The sequence below is a fragment of the Carcharodon carcharias genome, chromosome 12 (assembly GCF_017639515.1).
Source record: "Carcharodon carcharias isolate sCarCar2 chromosome 12, sCarCar2.pri, whole genome shotgun sequence".
NCBI lineage: Eukaryota > Metazoa > Chordata > Chondrichthyes > Lamniformes > Lamnidae > Carcharodon > Carcharodon carcharias.
Genome location: NC_054478.1, coordinates 25181227 through 25196847, shown reverse-complemented (window position 1 = coordinate 25196847; position 15621 = coordinate 25181227). Strand labels below are relative to the sequence as shown.

The 15621-nt window shown below is 48.2% G+C and overlaps 1 protein-coding gene across 1 annotated transcript in view; it reads right to left on the bottom strand.

The window, feature by feature from the left end:
- LOC121285105 (contactin-associated protein-like 5) overlaps positions 1-15621 on the bottom strand; it is an 834028-nt gene that overhangs the window by 309511 nt on the left and 508896 nt on the right. Inside the window, exon 17 of the mRNA XM_041201256.1 lies at positions 12996-13214. Within this exon, the coding sequence (XP_041057190.1) occupies positions 12996-13214 (219 nt within the window). The remainder of the gene's footprint in view (positions 1-12995; positions 13215-15621) is intronic.

Below are 15621 nucleotides of genomic sequence, written 5' to 3'. Positions count from 1 at the left end.
TCTCCCCCTCTCTCACAGACACACACCCCCTCACCGCCTCTCTCCCCCTCTCTCACAGACAAACACCCCCTCACAGCCCCTCTCCCCCTCCCTCACAGACAAACACTCCCTCACAGCCTCTCTCCCCCTCTCTCACAGACAAACACTCCCTCACAGCCTCTCTCCCCCTCTCTCACAGACAAACACTCCCTTACAGCCTCTCTCCCCCTCTCTCACAGACAGACACCCCCTCACAGCCCCTCTCCCCCTCCCTCACAGACAAACACTCCCTCACAGCCTCTCTCCCCCTCTCTCACAGACACACACCCCCTCACAGCCTCTCTCCCCCTCTCTCACAGACACACACCCCCTCACAGCCTCTCTCCCCCTCTCTCACAGACACACACTCCCTCACAGCCTCTCTCCCCCTCTCTCACAGACACACACTCCCTCACAGCCTCTCTCCCCCTCTCTCACAGACACACACTCCCTCACAGCCTCTCTCCCCCTCCCTCACAGACAAACACCCCCTCACAGCCTCTCTCCCCCTCTCTCACAGACAAACACCCCCTCACAGCCTCTCTCCCCCTCTCACAGACAAACACCCCCTCACAGCCTCTCTCCCCCTCTCTCACAGACAAACACCCCCTCACAGCCTCTCTCCCCCTCTCTCACAGACACACACCCTCACACCGTCTCTCCCCCTCTCTCACAGACACACACCCCCTCACAGCCTCTCTCCCCCTCTCTCACAGACACACACTCCCTCACACCCTCTCTCCCCCTCTCTCACAGACACACACTCCCCAGCAGCCTCTCTCCCCCTCTCTCACAGACACCCCTTCACAGCCTCTCTCCCCCTCTCTCACAGACACACACTCCCTCACAGCCTCTCTCCCCCTCTCTCACAGACACACACCCCCTCACAGCCCCTCTCCCCCTCTCTCACAGACACACACTCCCTCACAGCCTCTCTCCCCCTCTCTCACAGACAAACACCCCTTCACAGCCCCTCTCCCCCTCTCTCACAGACACACACTCCCCAGCAGCCTCTCTCCCCCTCTCTCACAGACACACACTCCCCAGCAGCCTCTCTCCCCCTCTCTCACAGACACACACTCCCCAGCAGCCTCTCTCCCCCTCTCTCACAGACACACACTCCCCAGCAGCCTCTCTCCCCCTCTCTCACAGACACACACTCCCCAGCAGCCTCTCTCCCCCTCTCTCACAGACACACACCCCCTCACAGCCTCTCTCCCCCTCTCTCACAGACACACACTCCCCAGCAGCCTCTCTCCCCCTCTCTCACAGACACACACTCCCCAGCAGCCTCTCTCCCCCTCTCTCACAGACACACACTCCCCAGCAGCCTCTCTCCCCCTCTCTCACAGACACACACCCCCTCACAGCCTCTCTCCCCCTCTCTCACAGACACACACTCCCCAGCAGCCTCTCGTGCCCAGCCTCCCTGCCCCCCCACTCCAGACTTAACACTGCTGCTCCTGCCGCTCTGCTCCTCAGGCCTCAGGCTGAATGCCGCCACTCACCTTCCCATTACTCGCTGCTACCCAGTCACAGATAGGCTTTTTCTCAACCAGGAGAGAAAAAAGCCTGTTATTGGAGGAGTAACTCCTTAAAGAATCTAACATTCTTGTGTCGTTTGAAAATTGGTCTGCAGGCTGAAAACTCTTGGCTGGCCGGATTCTGGCTCGTATGTTGGACAAGCCTGGGCTGGGACAAGAACAAAAATAGCTGGAGAAACTCAGCAGGTCTGACAGTATCTGCGGAGTGGAATACGGGTAACATTTCAAGTCCGTATGACTCTTCATCAGAACTCACCCTGGGCTGGGAAGTGCTTTGGGATGTCCTGAGGTCATGAGAGGTGCTATATAAATGCATAGTTTTCTTTTTCTGCATCCTGCAGAAAGCTCTAACAGAGGCCAACATTAATTTTGATAAATAACCTAGCACTGGAAAAGACAAAGCATTTTTGCCTTAGAACTCCTCTGCAAGCTCTCGAGCCTACTTATTGCGATTGCCTTCTTCCTGTGCCTAAGGCACTTTTGCACTGTATTGTTCAAATCTAAAGTCTGGGGACTTTTATGTACCTGCCAGTTTTGCTACCACCCCCACCAAACTCCCCTCCCACCCACCACCACGCCCCCTCCCCCTTCAAGGGGAGAAAGCTGGAGGTTCCATTGTAACAAACTGTACCAGTTACTTCTCTTCAATCAGTTCCAATGACATTTAATTTCTTTGTCGAACAGGGAACTTACATGGCGAAGCAGCATCATTATAAATGCCTGGAATTCCTTTGAAAGTCCTCCCAAAAGGATACCATAATTTCAGTGAGATATTGGCGGTAACCCTCATCAGGCAGAGTTTCCGCTGATTTTCCAGTGAGGATAAAGGCGGGCACTTGGGAGAATCCCCAAAGGAAAGTCTAGAAAAACCTGAATTCCCTCACCCTCTGTACACACTTTAAGCAGCGAGTCAGGTCCATCCCAAATGCGATGGTGTTCCAGCTAATTTGCTGCACATAATGGCATGCTTCATTTCATGGTAATGGGATGTTGAACATAATTACTGCCAATATCCCACAATGTTTCAAACCTAGCCAAAATTAGAACATGATGGCTTGTACATGTTTGCTTACATAACCGCGTTTCACAGTCGTTCATCATAGGCTAAGTGTTTTGAAATGTTTCAGAAATGGAAGAAGACAATACAGTTTCAAGCCTTTTACTCATCATGCCAGGGTCTCGTTATAAAAGAAGCCTGTTCATTCCGGGGGCGGGGGGGGGAGCGAGAAATCTTTTACAGACTGTAATATGGGAGAAAATTATTTTTCAAGGGATGGTACACTGCACTGTAGGGAGGGAGAGGGGTTCGTTAGGAAAATTAAAGCCCATGGAATTAAAGGGACAGCGACTATGAAATTGACCAAGTCATTATCAGGGAAAAGGATGAATTAAAATGAGCCAGACCACAACCATGCCAAACGTTTCATGGGATGTGAGCTTCCCAGGCAAGGCCCTAATTGACCTGGAGAAGGTGGTGGTGAGCTGCCTTCTTGAACCGTTCCAGTCCATCCACTCACAGTGCTGATAAGGAGTGAGTTCCAGGAATTGGACCCAGCGACAGTGAAGGAACAGTGATATATGTTTCCAAGTCAGGGTGGTGTGTGACTTGGAGGGGGACTTGCAGGTGGTGGTGTTCCCATGCATCTGCTGCCCTTGTCCTTCTAAGTGATAGAGGTCACGAGTTTGGAAGATGCTGTCAAAAGAGACTTGGTGTGTTGCTGCAGTGCATCATCTATATGGTACACACTGCTGCTACTGTGCATCGGTAGTGGAGGGAGTGAATGCTTAAGCTGGTGGATGGGGTGTCGATCAAGTGGGCTGCTTTTTGCGTTGAGCATCTTGAGTGTACTTGGAGCTGTACTCACTCAGGCAAGTGGAGAGTATTCCATCAAACTGTTCCCAGTGGATGGTGGACAGGCTTTTGGGAGTCATGAGCTGAATTACTTGTTGCAGATTTCCCAGCCTAACCTGCAACTGTAGTCATAGTACTTATACGACTGGTCCAATTATATTTCTGATCAATAATAACCCCAGGATGTTGACACTGGGGGGAATTCAGCAATGGTAATGCCATTGAATGTCGGGGTGAAGATGGTTAGATTTGCTCTTGCTGGAGATGGTCATTCCCTGAGACTTGTGTGGCACGAATGTTACTTGCTACTTTTCAGCCCAAGCCTGAGTGTTGTCCAGGTCTTGTTGCACGCAGGTACACATTGATTCAGTATTTGAGGAGTTGCAAATGGTACTGAAAACTGTGAAATCATCAATGAACATCCCCAATTATGACCTTGTGATGGAGGGGTGGTCATTGATGAAGCAACTGAAGATGTTTGAGCCGAAGTCACTATCCTGTGGAACTCCTTCAGTGATGTTCGGGAGCTGTGATGATTGAGCTCCAACAACCACAACCATCTTCCTATGTGCTAGGTATGACTCCAACCCTCAGTTGGAAAACTGAGTTTTCCCTCAGTTCCCATTCACTTGAAGTTTGCCAAGCCTCCTCGATGCCATGCTCAGTCAAAGGGGAGTCGCTCTCACATCACTTCTTGAATTCAGCTCTGTTGTCCATGTTTGGACCAAGTTTGGAATGAGGTCTTGAGCCTCGTGGCTCTGGTGGAAAATCACCATCAATGATCATGCTCAGGAATTTTTTTTTATATATATTATTGATGTGTCATTGACCATGGTGGTTCATTTCAGTAGATGGCACTTTCCAGCATAAAGCAGGGCCCAGTGACTCATTGGCAGTGCATGGCTCCTGCTGGTGCAAGGTCCCATTCATTCACCTCTTACAGTAGAGACTGTTTGAGGGGAGGCAGGACCAAACAGCATAAACAGGTGAGTATGGAAGTCACACATCTTTAGGACGTGACTGTTCGGTGGGTTCCATATCAAACTGTGAATGTCCTGAGATACTAATTGGAACACAAAAAAGAAGGCAGCTGATAGGAGGGGACTCTCTTCCCTCAATCCAAACCACCCAAGATTGAACAGTCATTCATTTGTTTGCATGTTTGTGGGACATTTCTTCCGCACTGGCCTGCATGCCAACAACTCCAAGCTAGCCTACGGTGACAGTTGAAGACCCCCATCCAAAATTGCAGCACTTGGGGGGCTGCCTTGGACCATTAAAAGCATCTCACCAGCACCCACCCCTCCCTCAAACTCTCAAATAAAGGCCTAGAATGTCAGGGTGAAGCCGTTTCACTCCAACTCACTGGAGAAGGACACAATGGAGTATTTTTTTCCTCTGAATGCTCAGGCCCTCAGGGGGCTTTGGATTTGCTTCCTTGAATGTAAAGCAAAGTAACACTTCCCTGCTCTGTCCTCATACAATAGCATCTTTCTCTGCTTCAAATATTTATTCAAATTCCTTTTAAAAATGCAATAGTCTTTGCATCAACTGTCTCCCATGGCAAAGCATTTCACGTCCTGATAAACTTTGGTTCAAAGAAATTACTCCTAACCTCCTTTCTCTCTCTCCAAGACCCCTCATCTGACTCTCCAAACAGAGGAAATAACCTTTCTTAACGCGCTCCATCAAAACTCTACATAATTTTAAACATCTCTGTTAAACTCCCTTTCAGTCAGAGAATTATACAACACAAAAGGAGGACATTCAGCCCTTAGTGTCTGTGCTGGCCCTTTGAAAGAGCTATCCAATTACATTTCTCTGTTCCAGTGGCATTAACCACAGATCCCAAATTTACTAGTCATCTTGTAGCTTAAAATGAGCAGATCAGCATTTTGGGAGGTGAATTCTACAGCTGGAACCATTTCTGCAGAGGTTCTGTCCTGTAGTTTCCATCATGGTGATCTCCCATGTGCCTACTCACTGAGACCTTGGGCTGGATTTAATACAGCCCGTCCTGGTGGAAAACATGGCAGCTGGGCCCACTTTATCGTAGGAGAGGGCCCATGTCAATCTCCTGGCAGTGGCAAACCCTCCCCCGATTAAGTGGGATGACGGAAGGGGCTGACAGGGGATTCTTGGCCGCTGGTGGCAGAATGTCAAATACGCTCATTAATAAGCCAATTAACACCCATTATCCCTGACCCCACATGCAGTTTAGCAGTGGCTCTGGGTTTAAAAGGGCTGTCCCACACGTTTGGAAGGCTGCCTGGTAAACCATGCTGGGTTCGCCAGCGGACTCAGCGCCTAATTGAATGGCCTGGCATCAGGCAGAGGGTTGGCCATTGAAAGCCACCCCACGCCACGACCCCCATCCCGCCCTCACTCACCTTTGGCCTGGTGTCACACCACGGTCCTGGGAGGTGCAGTGCCACCAGCAGCCACCCCACCCCACTGGCACTGTTGACATGGGGCGCTGCCAGCCTTCTGAATGGACGGCAGCTCTTGGCAGGCGGAACTCCCACCGCCGGTGACCTCAATCGCTTGGGGGGGGCGGGGGGGGGAGGCGCCGGTTGCCACTTGGGTACTTGATTCGGTTGGGCTTCCCCCACGGAGTTGGCGGGTTTCCTCGTCGGTTCTCTAGCCGGTGGGTGTGACCCCTATCGGCCTGACAAAATCCCGGCCCTCATCAACTTGTGATGAAGGGAAACTGGAGTCACTGACACCTGTCGCTTGCTCCCTCTTTGCGCCCAGGGTAATTAACATTGAGTTAAAAGAGGCCTCAGTAACTCTGGCTGGCGGAAGCAATTATCTTTCCAGCTTACACTTGGAAAAAGAGTTGCTGCAGTCACGAAAAAGCTTTGAGACATGTTATTGCCTTTCATTTGGATTTAAATGGACTTGCCTCTGATAGCCCAAGAGACAAGTAGGGCATTATTCCTCCCACACACGGAGGACCTGAGTACCGGGTATGTTTGCACTTTAATGGTGACGGAGGGGAGGGAGCAGCACAGGATGCGGGGGAGAGAAAAGGGAATTGACACCTGGGGAGGATGTGCCCCCCCCAACACCTTTCCACCCTGAACCTGCACCACCCCAGAAAGCATTTACTGAAAATACTGCAGTTCAGCCCCAACTTTTTCTGGGATGTTTACATAGATTATAAAGAAATCTATGTCGTTGATATTTACAAAGTATTTCACAGAACATGCAGCACAGAAACAAGCTATTTGGCCTAACCAATCCACGCTGGCATTTAAGCTCACGTTGATCAATATATGGATCCTCCTGTTTCTCTACTGTAGTTTCTTTGCACTTCTATGTAAACATCCCAGAAAAAGTTAGGGCTTGTCCGTTCTAGTGTAAGTGAATTTTTCCCAAGTGGTTAAGTCTTAAGGGTGGAATTGTCCCAGATTTGCACAAAGTGCGGTAGCGGGCGGCGAAAAGGACGTTTTACCCGTTGGCCGCAATGGCGGGTTTTCGCGACCTATTATCCCATTCCTGGCGCGGTCCCGCCTCATTAATAATGCATTCACGGGAAGCACTCCTGATCGCTGATGGGTGGGCTCGGATTTGCCTGCCCCGCCCTGACCTCAGCGCTTCCTTGCTCCGGGCGCCATATTTAAAGTGCACCAGAGCGCAGCCTACTTCACCTCCACAGTCCAGGACTGCTCCAGGCGACAGAAGGCCCTGAAATCAAAGAAGACCGCAGCCCCCAAATTCAGTGACACCCCTCTGGGGTGCCTGCTGATGCAGTGGAAGGCCAACCAACCTGTCTGTTGAAAGTCGATTCACCATTGACTGCAAATTTCAGGGCACAGAATTACAGAACATTTACAATGTGGGCGCAGGCCATCTGATCAATCAGTCAGTGTTGCTATTTCAATTTTAAAGACATTCTCATTCTTATTTTCAAATCCCTTCACGACCTCCTCCTAAATCATTAACCTCCTCCAGCCCAACAACCCTCCGAAATCTCCGTGTTCCTCCAATTCTGGAATCTTGTGCATTGCTGACTTTAATCTTTTTCCCATTGGAGGTCATGCCTTTAGCTGCCTAAGCCCAAAGCACTGGAATTCCCTCCCTAAATCTCTCCAACTCCTCCCCTAACTTGCCTCCTTTAAGACGCTCCTTAAAATCTACCTCTTTGACCAAGCTTTGCCCTAATATCTCCGAATATGAATTTTTCCTGTTAAGCTCCTGGGGCTGTTTTACTATATCAAAGTTGCCAAATAAATACAAGTTATTGCAATTGTTGATCTTTACGGTCTATAGGAGCATAGTTCTAATTCTGCATGTCTGTCCTGTTCCCTTATCCGTTGATTTCCCCAATTCCTTCAAAAACCAAGTAGCCTATTCTTAAATATTGACACAGTCTCAGCTTCAATCTCTTGGTAATGCAAGAGCCTCCTAAGTGCAAAAATGTTTCTACAAGCAGGTTGTTGAAGGGAAAGAGAAAGGAGCTCTTGAGTTGTGAACTTCTGGGAATAAAGACATTTCAGTAGGAGATTCTGTGATAGTTGTATGTGAGAGGAGACTTGGACTGAATGTTCTGTTTAAAGAGCTCTTGATACTCATCGGTTGGTTAGCCCACAGTGCATTCCACTGCCTCAAGTCCTTGTCAGTCTTCATGCATCACACATTTAAAAAAAGGCAGTTTGATTCATAGGATGTGGGCATTGCTGGCAAGGCCAGCATTTATCACCTGTTACTGGTTGCCCTCAAGAAGGTGGCGGTGAGCTGCCACCTTGAACTGCTACAGTATGTGTGGTGAACATCTTCTCCCATGGTACTGTTAGGCAGGGAGTTCCAGGATTTTGACCAAGCGATACTGAGGGAGTGGCATTATAGTGCCAAATCAGGATGGTGTGTGACTTGTTCCGGAATTCGCATGTGGCAGTGCTCCCATGAGCCTGCTATCCTTTATCCACCTAGGGGAGAGAGGTCATGGGTTTGGAAGGTGTTGTCAGAAAAAGCTGTGGCAAGTGCTGTAAGTGCAATGCTCTGCTCACTGAATATTTGATGCTGCCTGTGGACCATTCTTGGCTAAGGGATTTTGTGAGTTTTGTTGGAATGTAAAGAGAACTATTGATGCAAGTAAGTTATCACTGAAGAACTTATATTATCCATATAAACAGTACCTACACGTGTGGAACAAAGGTACATTTTTTGAATCAAATTTCTTTATTCTGAATTAATGTCTCAGCTGATGCTAAACACTGGTCTCATTAAACTAATATTCCAGTTAATTAAATCAAGGCAGTTTCAGGACAGCATCACTGAAATATGCAATTATTGTGCTGTTAAATTTGTAATAAGCTGAAGTGCTGCCACAATTCAATTTATTCACTGGTAGCAATGGGAAAAGACTCAGAAATAAATGTCTATTAATTTGATGATCTGAGGGAATCTGGCTACTTTTAATTGTATTGCCATGGAGCTGCTGAACACTTGATAAGATTTTAGGCATATTTCTATATTGAAATTTTGATTCAAAAGCTACTAAATTAAAACAAAAGCTTTTAATCAAGACTCAGAAAGAAGCCTGCCCAAATTATAATGTTGTACAGTTTGGTTTGGACACTTTGAGGTTATGCAACGGAATTCCCCTTCTTCCTTCCCTTGCTCCCACCGATGCCAATTTATAATGAGGGAGCGAAATTCACCATGCACAAGACTGCGCATTGGGCAAACTGGGAGCCCATTTTACAACACGTCCCATTTCCTTTTTTGCAGTAGTTGGTGTTTGACTATTGCCATTGGTGACGTTCAAGGGAAACAAATTTGGTGAAGTAACAAAGAGGTACCAGGCCCCTTATTTGCATGTTTCAGGCATAGGCCCCAGACAACTATTTTGATGCCTATACCAAAATGGCAGTTCAAAATGTACGTGCATGGCGCTCCACTGTATTGGACCGCTTTAGAATGGACGCAGCTCCATCGAATCTCTAAGCAATTGTTCCCTGACCACTAATTGAATACGTGAAACAAAATGTTGCCTGACTGACAAGAAAATCTTTGCAACTGCTTTCAGCCCTCAGTCTTGTCACTGTGTAACAACTCGAAGGCACCCTACCTTGGTTCTGGATGTCTTCTGGCAACAAGGGTGGATAACTTTATTGCTTTCACTAATCCTTCTGTGTTCGAGATGATAGTTCTCAAAAGTACAGACCTGTGCACAGGTTTGCAAAGCTATTCCTCAGCCAAGGTAACAAGCTGTTCTCTAAAACCAAAGCAAAATACCATGGGTGCTGGAAGCCTGAAATAAAAACAGAAGCTGCTGTAGAAACTCAGCAGGTCTGGCAGCATCTGTGGAGAGAAAAGCAGAGCTCATGGGCAGAATTTTGCTCGCGGTGGGCGTACGGGCTCCACCGGCTCGGCGGCGGGCGGACAGCCGACCCCTGCCGCCAAACTGGGGCCCACCGCCATTTTGAGTAGGGGGGCCAATTAAGACCCACCCAGCGGCCTGCCCGACAGGAAGCACTATGCGTACGAAAGAGCGCACTGCTCCCTGAGACTAAGTGCTGCCTCAGGGAGATTAGTGACAGTCTATAAAACATAAAAAATAGAAAAATAAAAATATTATTAGCATGTCCCCCTCATGTAACAATGTCACACGAGATGGGGACATGTTAATAAATATAACATTACATTTATTAAAGTTTTTAAAAAGGAACATGAAACCCCATCCCGCCAGTGTAAGAGGTTTCATGCATTATCAGAAACCCGCTGGGGCTCCTGGTCTGCCCGCCAGCCTTAAGGTTGGACGGGCAGGTCCTTTAATTACTTTAAGTACCCTGTCAATGGCCTTAATTGGCCATTGACAGGTTGGCGGGTGGACAACTGATTTCGCTGTTCGCCCACTTCCTGAAAATTTAACGGGACCGGGGTGACGTTGGGGGTTCCTCCGGCGTCATCCCGCATCATTTTCCTGTTGGCGAGTGGGCCCGCCCCCAAATCGCCAACAGGAAACTTCTGGCCCATGTTTCAAGTCCAACTTGACCCTTCTCCGGAACTCGAAACGTTAACTCTGTTTCTCTGCCAGAGAGATTAGACGAAATGTTTTCGTCTACAACTCTGCAATAAACTGGGGTAACTTTCACCGGGCACACATCCAGCATTGTTACACAAGAATTTGTTGTCAGGGACTTTTACTTTCTCATTCATTTCTGCTCCTTCTCTCCTGTCGGACTCAGTTGGTAGCAGTCTCACCCCCCTGAGTCAGTAGCCCAGAACGAAAAACCATTAAAAACTGGGAAATAAGAGTGCTGGCCCGAACAGTTTCTTCCTTCTGGGAGGGTATGGGTTCAGGTTGCAGACCAGAAACTTCAGTCGCAAAATCTAGGACCAGAATTTTTTGCTCATTGGGCCGACCCGCGCCCAACCCGGACGAGTGTAAAATGACGCGCAAAATTTCGGTTGGTGGGCGAGCGTGGGAGTTGGCAGCGCACCCGCCGACAATTAAAAGGCCTATTGAGGCCATCAAAGTAATAACTAAGTTCAATTTCTCGCTGCCCGTCCAACCTTACGCTTGGCGGGCAGGCGAAAAGGCCGAGCAGCCTTTGGATTTTTTAGGAAACCTCGTCCACGGGCGGGATGAGGTGTCCAACAGCAAACAAAAATTAAACAAAAATTGTAACGCTTCATTAATAACGTGTCCCTGCCCATATGACTCCTCTGTCACCCGAGGGGACATGTTTTCTAACATCTTTGAGTTCTCTATTTTTAAATTATCCAAAATCCTCATCTCCCTGAGGTAGCTGTGTGCCTCAGGGAGCTTTTACCTGCACGCACCTGTGAAGCTTTTTGCTCGCCCTCCTCCCCCCTCCACCGCACTGGCAGCGCTCAGCACGGCATCACGCGTTTCATCCTTTCATGTTTAACTGGCCCGCCAGCCTGAAATCACAGTCGCAGCCCAACGGCGGGTGGCCGTCAGCTTCCCGACCGCTCCCTCTCGCCCCCCCCACCGCCAAGCCCGCCCAATGAGGGCAAAAACCCTGGCCTGGATTGACATGCTAGTGTCGTACTGAGGGAAGTGAAAGGCTGGGTACCTGGTTAGCTGCTTCCCAATTGGCAGGCAATGCTCCCCGCACTTTTTATTTCCTCTTCATATCTCTGGTACTCACAGGTGAATGTGAAGATGCTTCGCTTTTCTGAAGTTCATTTTATGAGGGGTTTTGATGGATGTCGGGGGAGATTGTTTCCACTGGCAAGTGGGTTAGTGACCGGCCGTTACAGATTTACAACAACGGGTGAAAGAACTGGATGGGAAATGAGGTTTACTTTCTAAGAAAAACTCAGCAAGTCTGGCAGCATCGGCGGAGAAGAAAAGAGTTGACGTTTCGAGTCCTCATGACCCTTCAAAGGGTCATGAGGACTTGAAACGTCAACTCTTTTCTTCTCCGCCGATGCTGCCAGACCTGCTGAGCTTTTCCAGGTAATCCTGTTTTTGTTTTGGATTTCTAGCATCCGCAGTTTTTTGTTTTTATCTTTACTTTCTAAGACCTTGAGCACACCACCTGAAAGAGTGGTGGAAGCAAATGTTGAAGGAACATTCAAAGGACATTTTTTTCAGTTCATTCACAAGATGTCGATGCCTGAGACCAGCATTTATTGTCCATCCCTAACAGCCTTTGAGAAAGTGGTGTTGAGCTGCCTCTTTGAACATTAGCGAGCAGCTTGCTAGGCCATTCTAGACAGCAGTCAAGAGTCACCCACGTTGCTATGGCTGGAGTCAAAGGTAGGTGAAACCAGGTAAGGCTGGCAGATTTCTTTCTCTGAAGGGCATTAGTGAAACAGATGGGTTTTTACAACAATCGGGTGTCTTCATTCCCCATGCCATAGCTTTATTCCAGATTTTTAATTTACTTAATTGAATTTAAATTCACCAGCTGCCGTGGTAGGATTATGAACTCACATCCCTGCATCATAAATCAGGGCCTCTGACTAGTCCAGTACCATAACCGCAATGCTATTGTGCTCCATCAGGTTAAAAATGACTTATTTCCAGGAATATGGGGAAAGAGCTGAGGTAAGGGACTAAATTGAACAGCTCTTTCCAAGACAATGGGCCAAATGGCTTTCTCCTGTATTCTAAGATTCTAGGACCTCCAGTTTCATCTCCACAGGCTATGGCTGACTCTGCCTGTGTTTCTGGCAGATGCTCTGTGGCTTATAGCAACTATTTTCATTTCACATCAAACCAACCGCTTCTGACCTCCAAAGTTTACCCTCACATCGTCAACACGTGTGCCATCCATCCTGGAAAGAGCCTGTTTCCTTTCCATATGTAGTACATGACTCACATAAAATGAAAATTGCCCACATCAACCAAGAGTTCCAAACAATATAGCCCACTCTAAAATCTCTTCTGTATTGAGAGCTGAAACACATTTGAGGTTAATCTAAATAGTTGCCACTCAGTTTGGTTGCTGGTGAATAAAAGAGCAAACCTCTTTGTGCAGCTTCCTGATTTTGTTCAGCTCTTGAATAGCACAATGGCCATATAACATTAAATGGATGTACAATAGCCCATCTCAATGCAGGTATATAGAAAACTAAAGACCTCCTTTCTTTCCTACCTACAAATAGTTGGCTGTTGAGCTGTAAGTGGATGTGTCCATCATCTGGGGCCTCTTGAGCTTTTTTTGGCAGGTGATCCACTTGAAGGGATGCCTCTTTGATATTTCGCTCTGCCCTGACATAATGCCACTGATTGTTGTTCAAATGAGTGGATGACTTCGCAATAACCTCTGATGGACCATTACCCACATCGAATGAGAACAGCACTTCCATTGGGGCTGTAAAATCACACACAATGGTGTTAGTCTCTGAACATAATATTCCATCAAAGCAAAGTACACTTCACCATTATAAGGAAAGAATTTTTATCTGTAGATAGTGCTTTTCATGACCTCAGGATATCCCAGAGTTACAGCCGATTAAGTATCTTTTGAAGTGTCCTCACTGTTGTAGTTTGGGGATCGTGGCCACTAATTTGCACGTGGCAAGATCCCACAAACAGCAATGAACTAAATGACCAGCTCAGTGGTCTGTTTCTCATGGCCTGAATATTGCCGTCGGCATGTGGGGACAGGCCCGACATGCTGACGCGCAAAATGACGCACGATAACATGGGGCGTGCATCCCGACGCCATCGTGCGTCATTTAGATCTTTCGTTTGGCGGATGCACACTGCAAGCAGCTGCGTACCTGCCGAACTGTCAACGGCCTATTAAGGTTGGCGGGGTGGGGGGGGGGTGGGGGGCAGGCGAAGACCCCAAGCAGCCTTTGCGTTTTTTTAGGAAACCTCATCCACGAGCGGGATGAGGTTTCCTACAGCTTTTATTAATTAAATGATAAAATTTTCCTAAATATAAAAACATGTGCCAGCTCATGTGACGTGAGTGGACATGTTTAGATAATTTTGTACTTTATTTATAACAAAATTTTTTAAGCAGCTTAATCTCCCTGAGGCAGCTCCGTGCCTCAGGGAAATTGTTGCACTTTCGTGCGCTGAGCACTACTGGTTGTGCGTCACGCTGGGCGGGCCTTAATTGGCCGGCCCATGTTAAATGGCGGCCATCGGTTCCGCGCCTGCCCCCGTCCGCCCAGCCCACCCGACATAGGTAAGTTTCTGGCCCATATGTTGGCTGATTGATAGATATTGACCAGGATATCGGGGAGAACTCCCTGCGCTTCTTTGAAATAACGCCATGGAATTTTTTGCGTCCACCCGAGAGGGCAGGTGGGACCTTGGTTTAACATCTGATCCAAAAGACGGCATGTCCAATAGTGCAGCACTCCCTCCGTATTGTACTGGAGTGCCAGCCTTGACGAGAAACAGGAAATGCTGGCAAAACTCAGCAGGTCCAGCAGTATCTGTGCAGAGAGAAACAGAGCTAACGGGGAGGACATCCCCTCAGCGGGTGCAGCGGGTGGGCCTGGAAGCGGGCATGCAATGGTCCACCGCCCACAATCAGGCCCCGACCACGATTTCACACTGGCTGGACGTGAAACTTGTGCTGACAGCCTCAGCGCTGCTGGGATGGCGGGGGGGGGGGTGGGGGGAGGGGTGGAGCGCAAGCACTGAAGTGTGAGCATGTGCGGGGGCAGTGCTCAGTGAAAGCTCCCCGAGGGCACAGAGCTGCCTCAGGGAGCGGAAGATTTTTAACCTGAAAGATAAAGATTTTACATATAAGATAAACATGTCCCCACATATGACTCAGTCACGTGAAGGCGGACATGTAAAAAAGGATGTGGAAAAATTTTTACTGTTTTTTTTTAGTGAGCGTTAGAAACCTCATCCCGCCCGTGGATGAGGTTTCGTTAAAAATGCAAAGGCCTCTTGGCCTACTAGCCCGCCCCCCCAACCAAACAGGTGAGTGGGCAGTGAAAAATCCAACTTTATTAATTACTTAAGGACCTTAGTATGCCTCTTAATCGTCAGAAGTGAGCAGCCACTTCTTGCGCGTGTCCGCTGACTGAAAGATCGCGAGAGTGCGCGATGATGTTGGGACACTATTTCACTCGTTTGGTTTGGCACGCGCCCGCCTACTTGGTGAAAAATTCTGCCCAACATTTCGACCCCAATACGACTCTTCTCTCGAAGAAGAGTCATATTGGACTCAAAATGTTAACTCCTGTTTCTCTCTCCACAGATGCTGCTGGACCTGCTGAGTTGTACCAGCACTCTTTTGTTTTTATTTCAAATCTCCGGCGTCCACTGTATTTTGCTCTCATGTCAGCCTTGATTGTTGTGCTCAAGTTTCTGAAGTTGAACTTGGACCCACAATCCTCTGATTCGGAGCTGAGAGCATGCCCTCTGAGTCAAGTCTAACATTTGAGTGTTAAAATAGCAAAGCTCATCACAGCTGTGATTTGCAATGGATGGACCAGGAAGAATTCACACAGAGTCAAGGTTGAGAATTCAGTCTTAGTTCATTAGAATTGTTCGGAACGTAACTAGGCCAAAATAAACTTGCAGAAGGTGCCAGCTTAGTCCAATGGCTGCAGTTGCACCTCTGAATCAGGTGGTTATGAACTCATACCCCATCCACTGCAGAACTTCAGCCCGTGAACTAGACTGATATTTTCTGTAGAACTGAGGGAGTTCTGAGTTACCAGAGGCACTGTTTTTCAGATTAAACACCAACCGAGGTCCTGTCTGCCTATTTGTGTGGATGTAAAAAGATCCCATGGCAATAT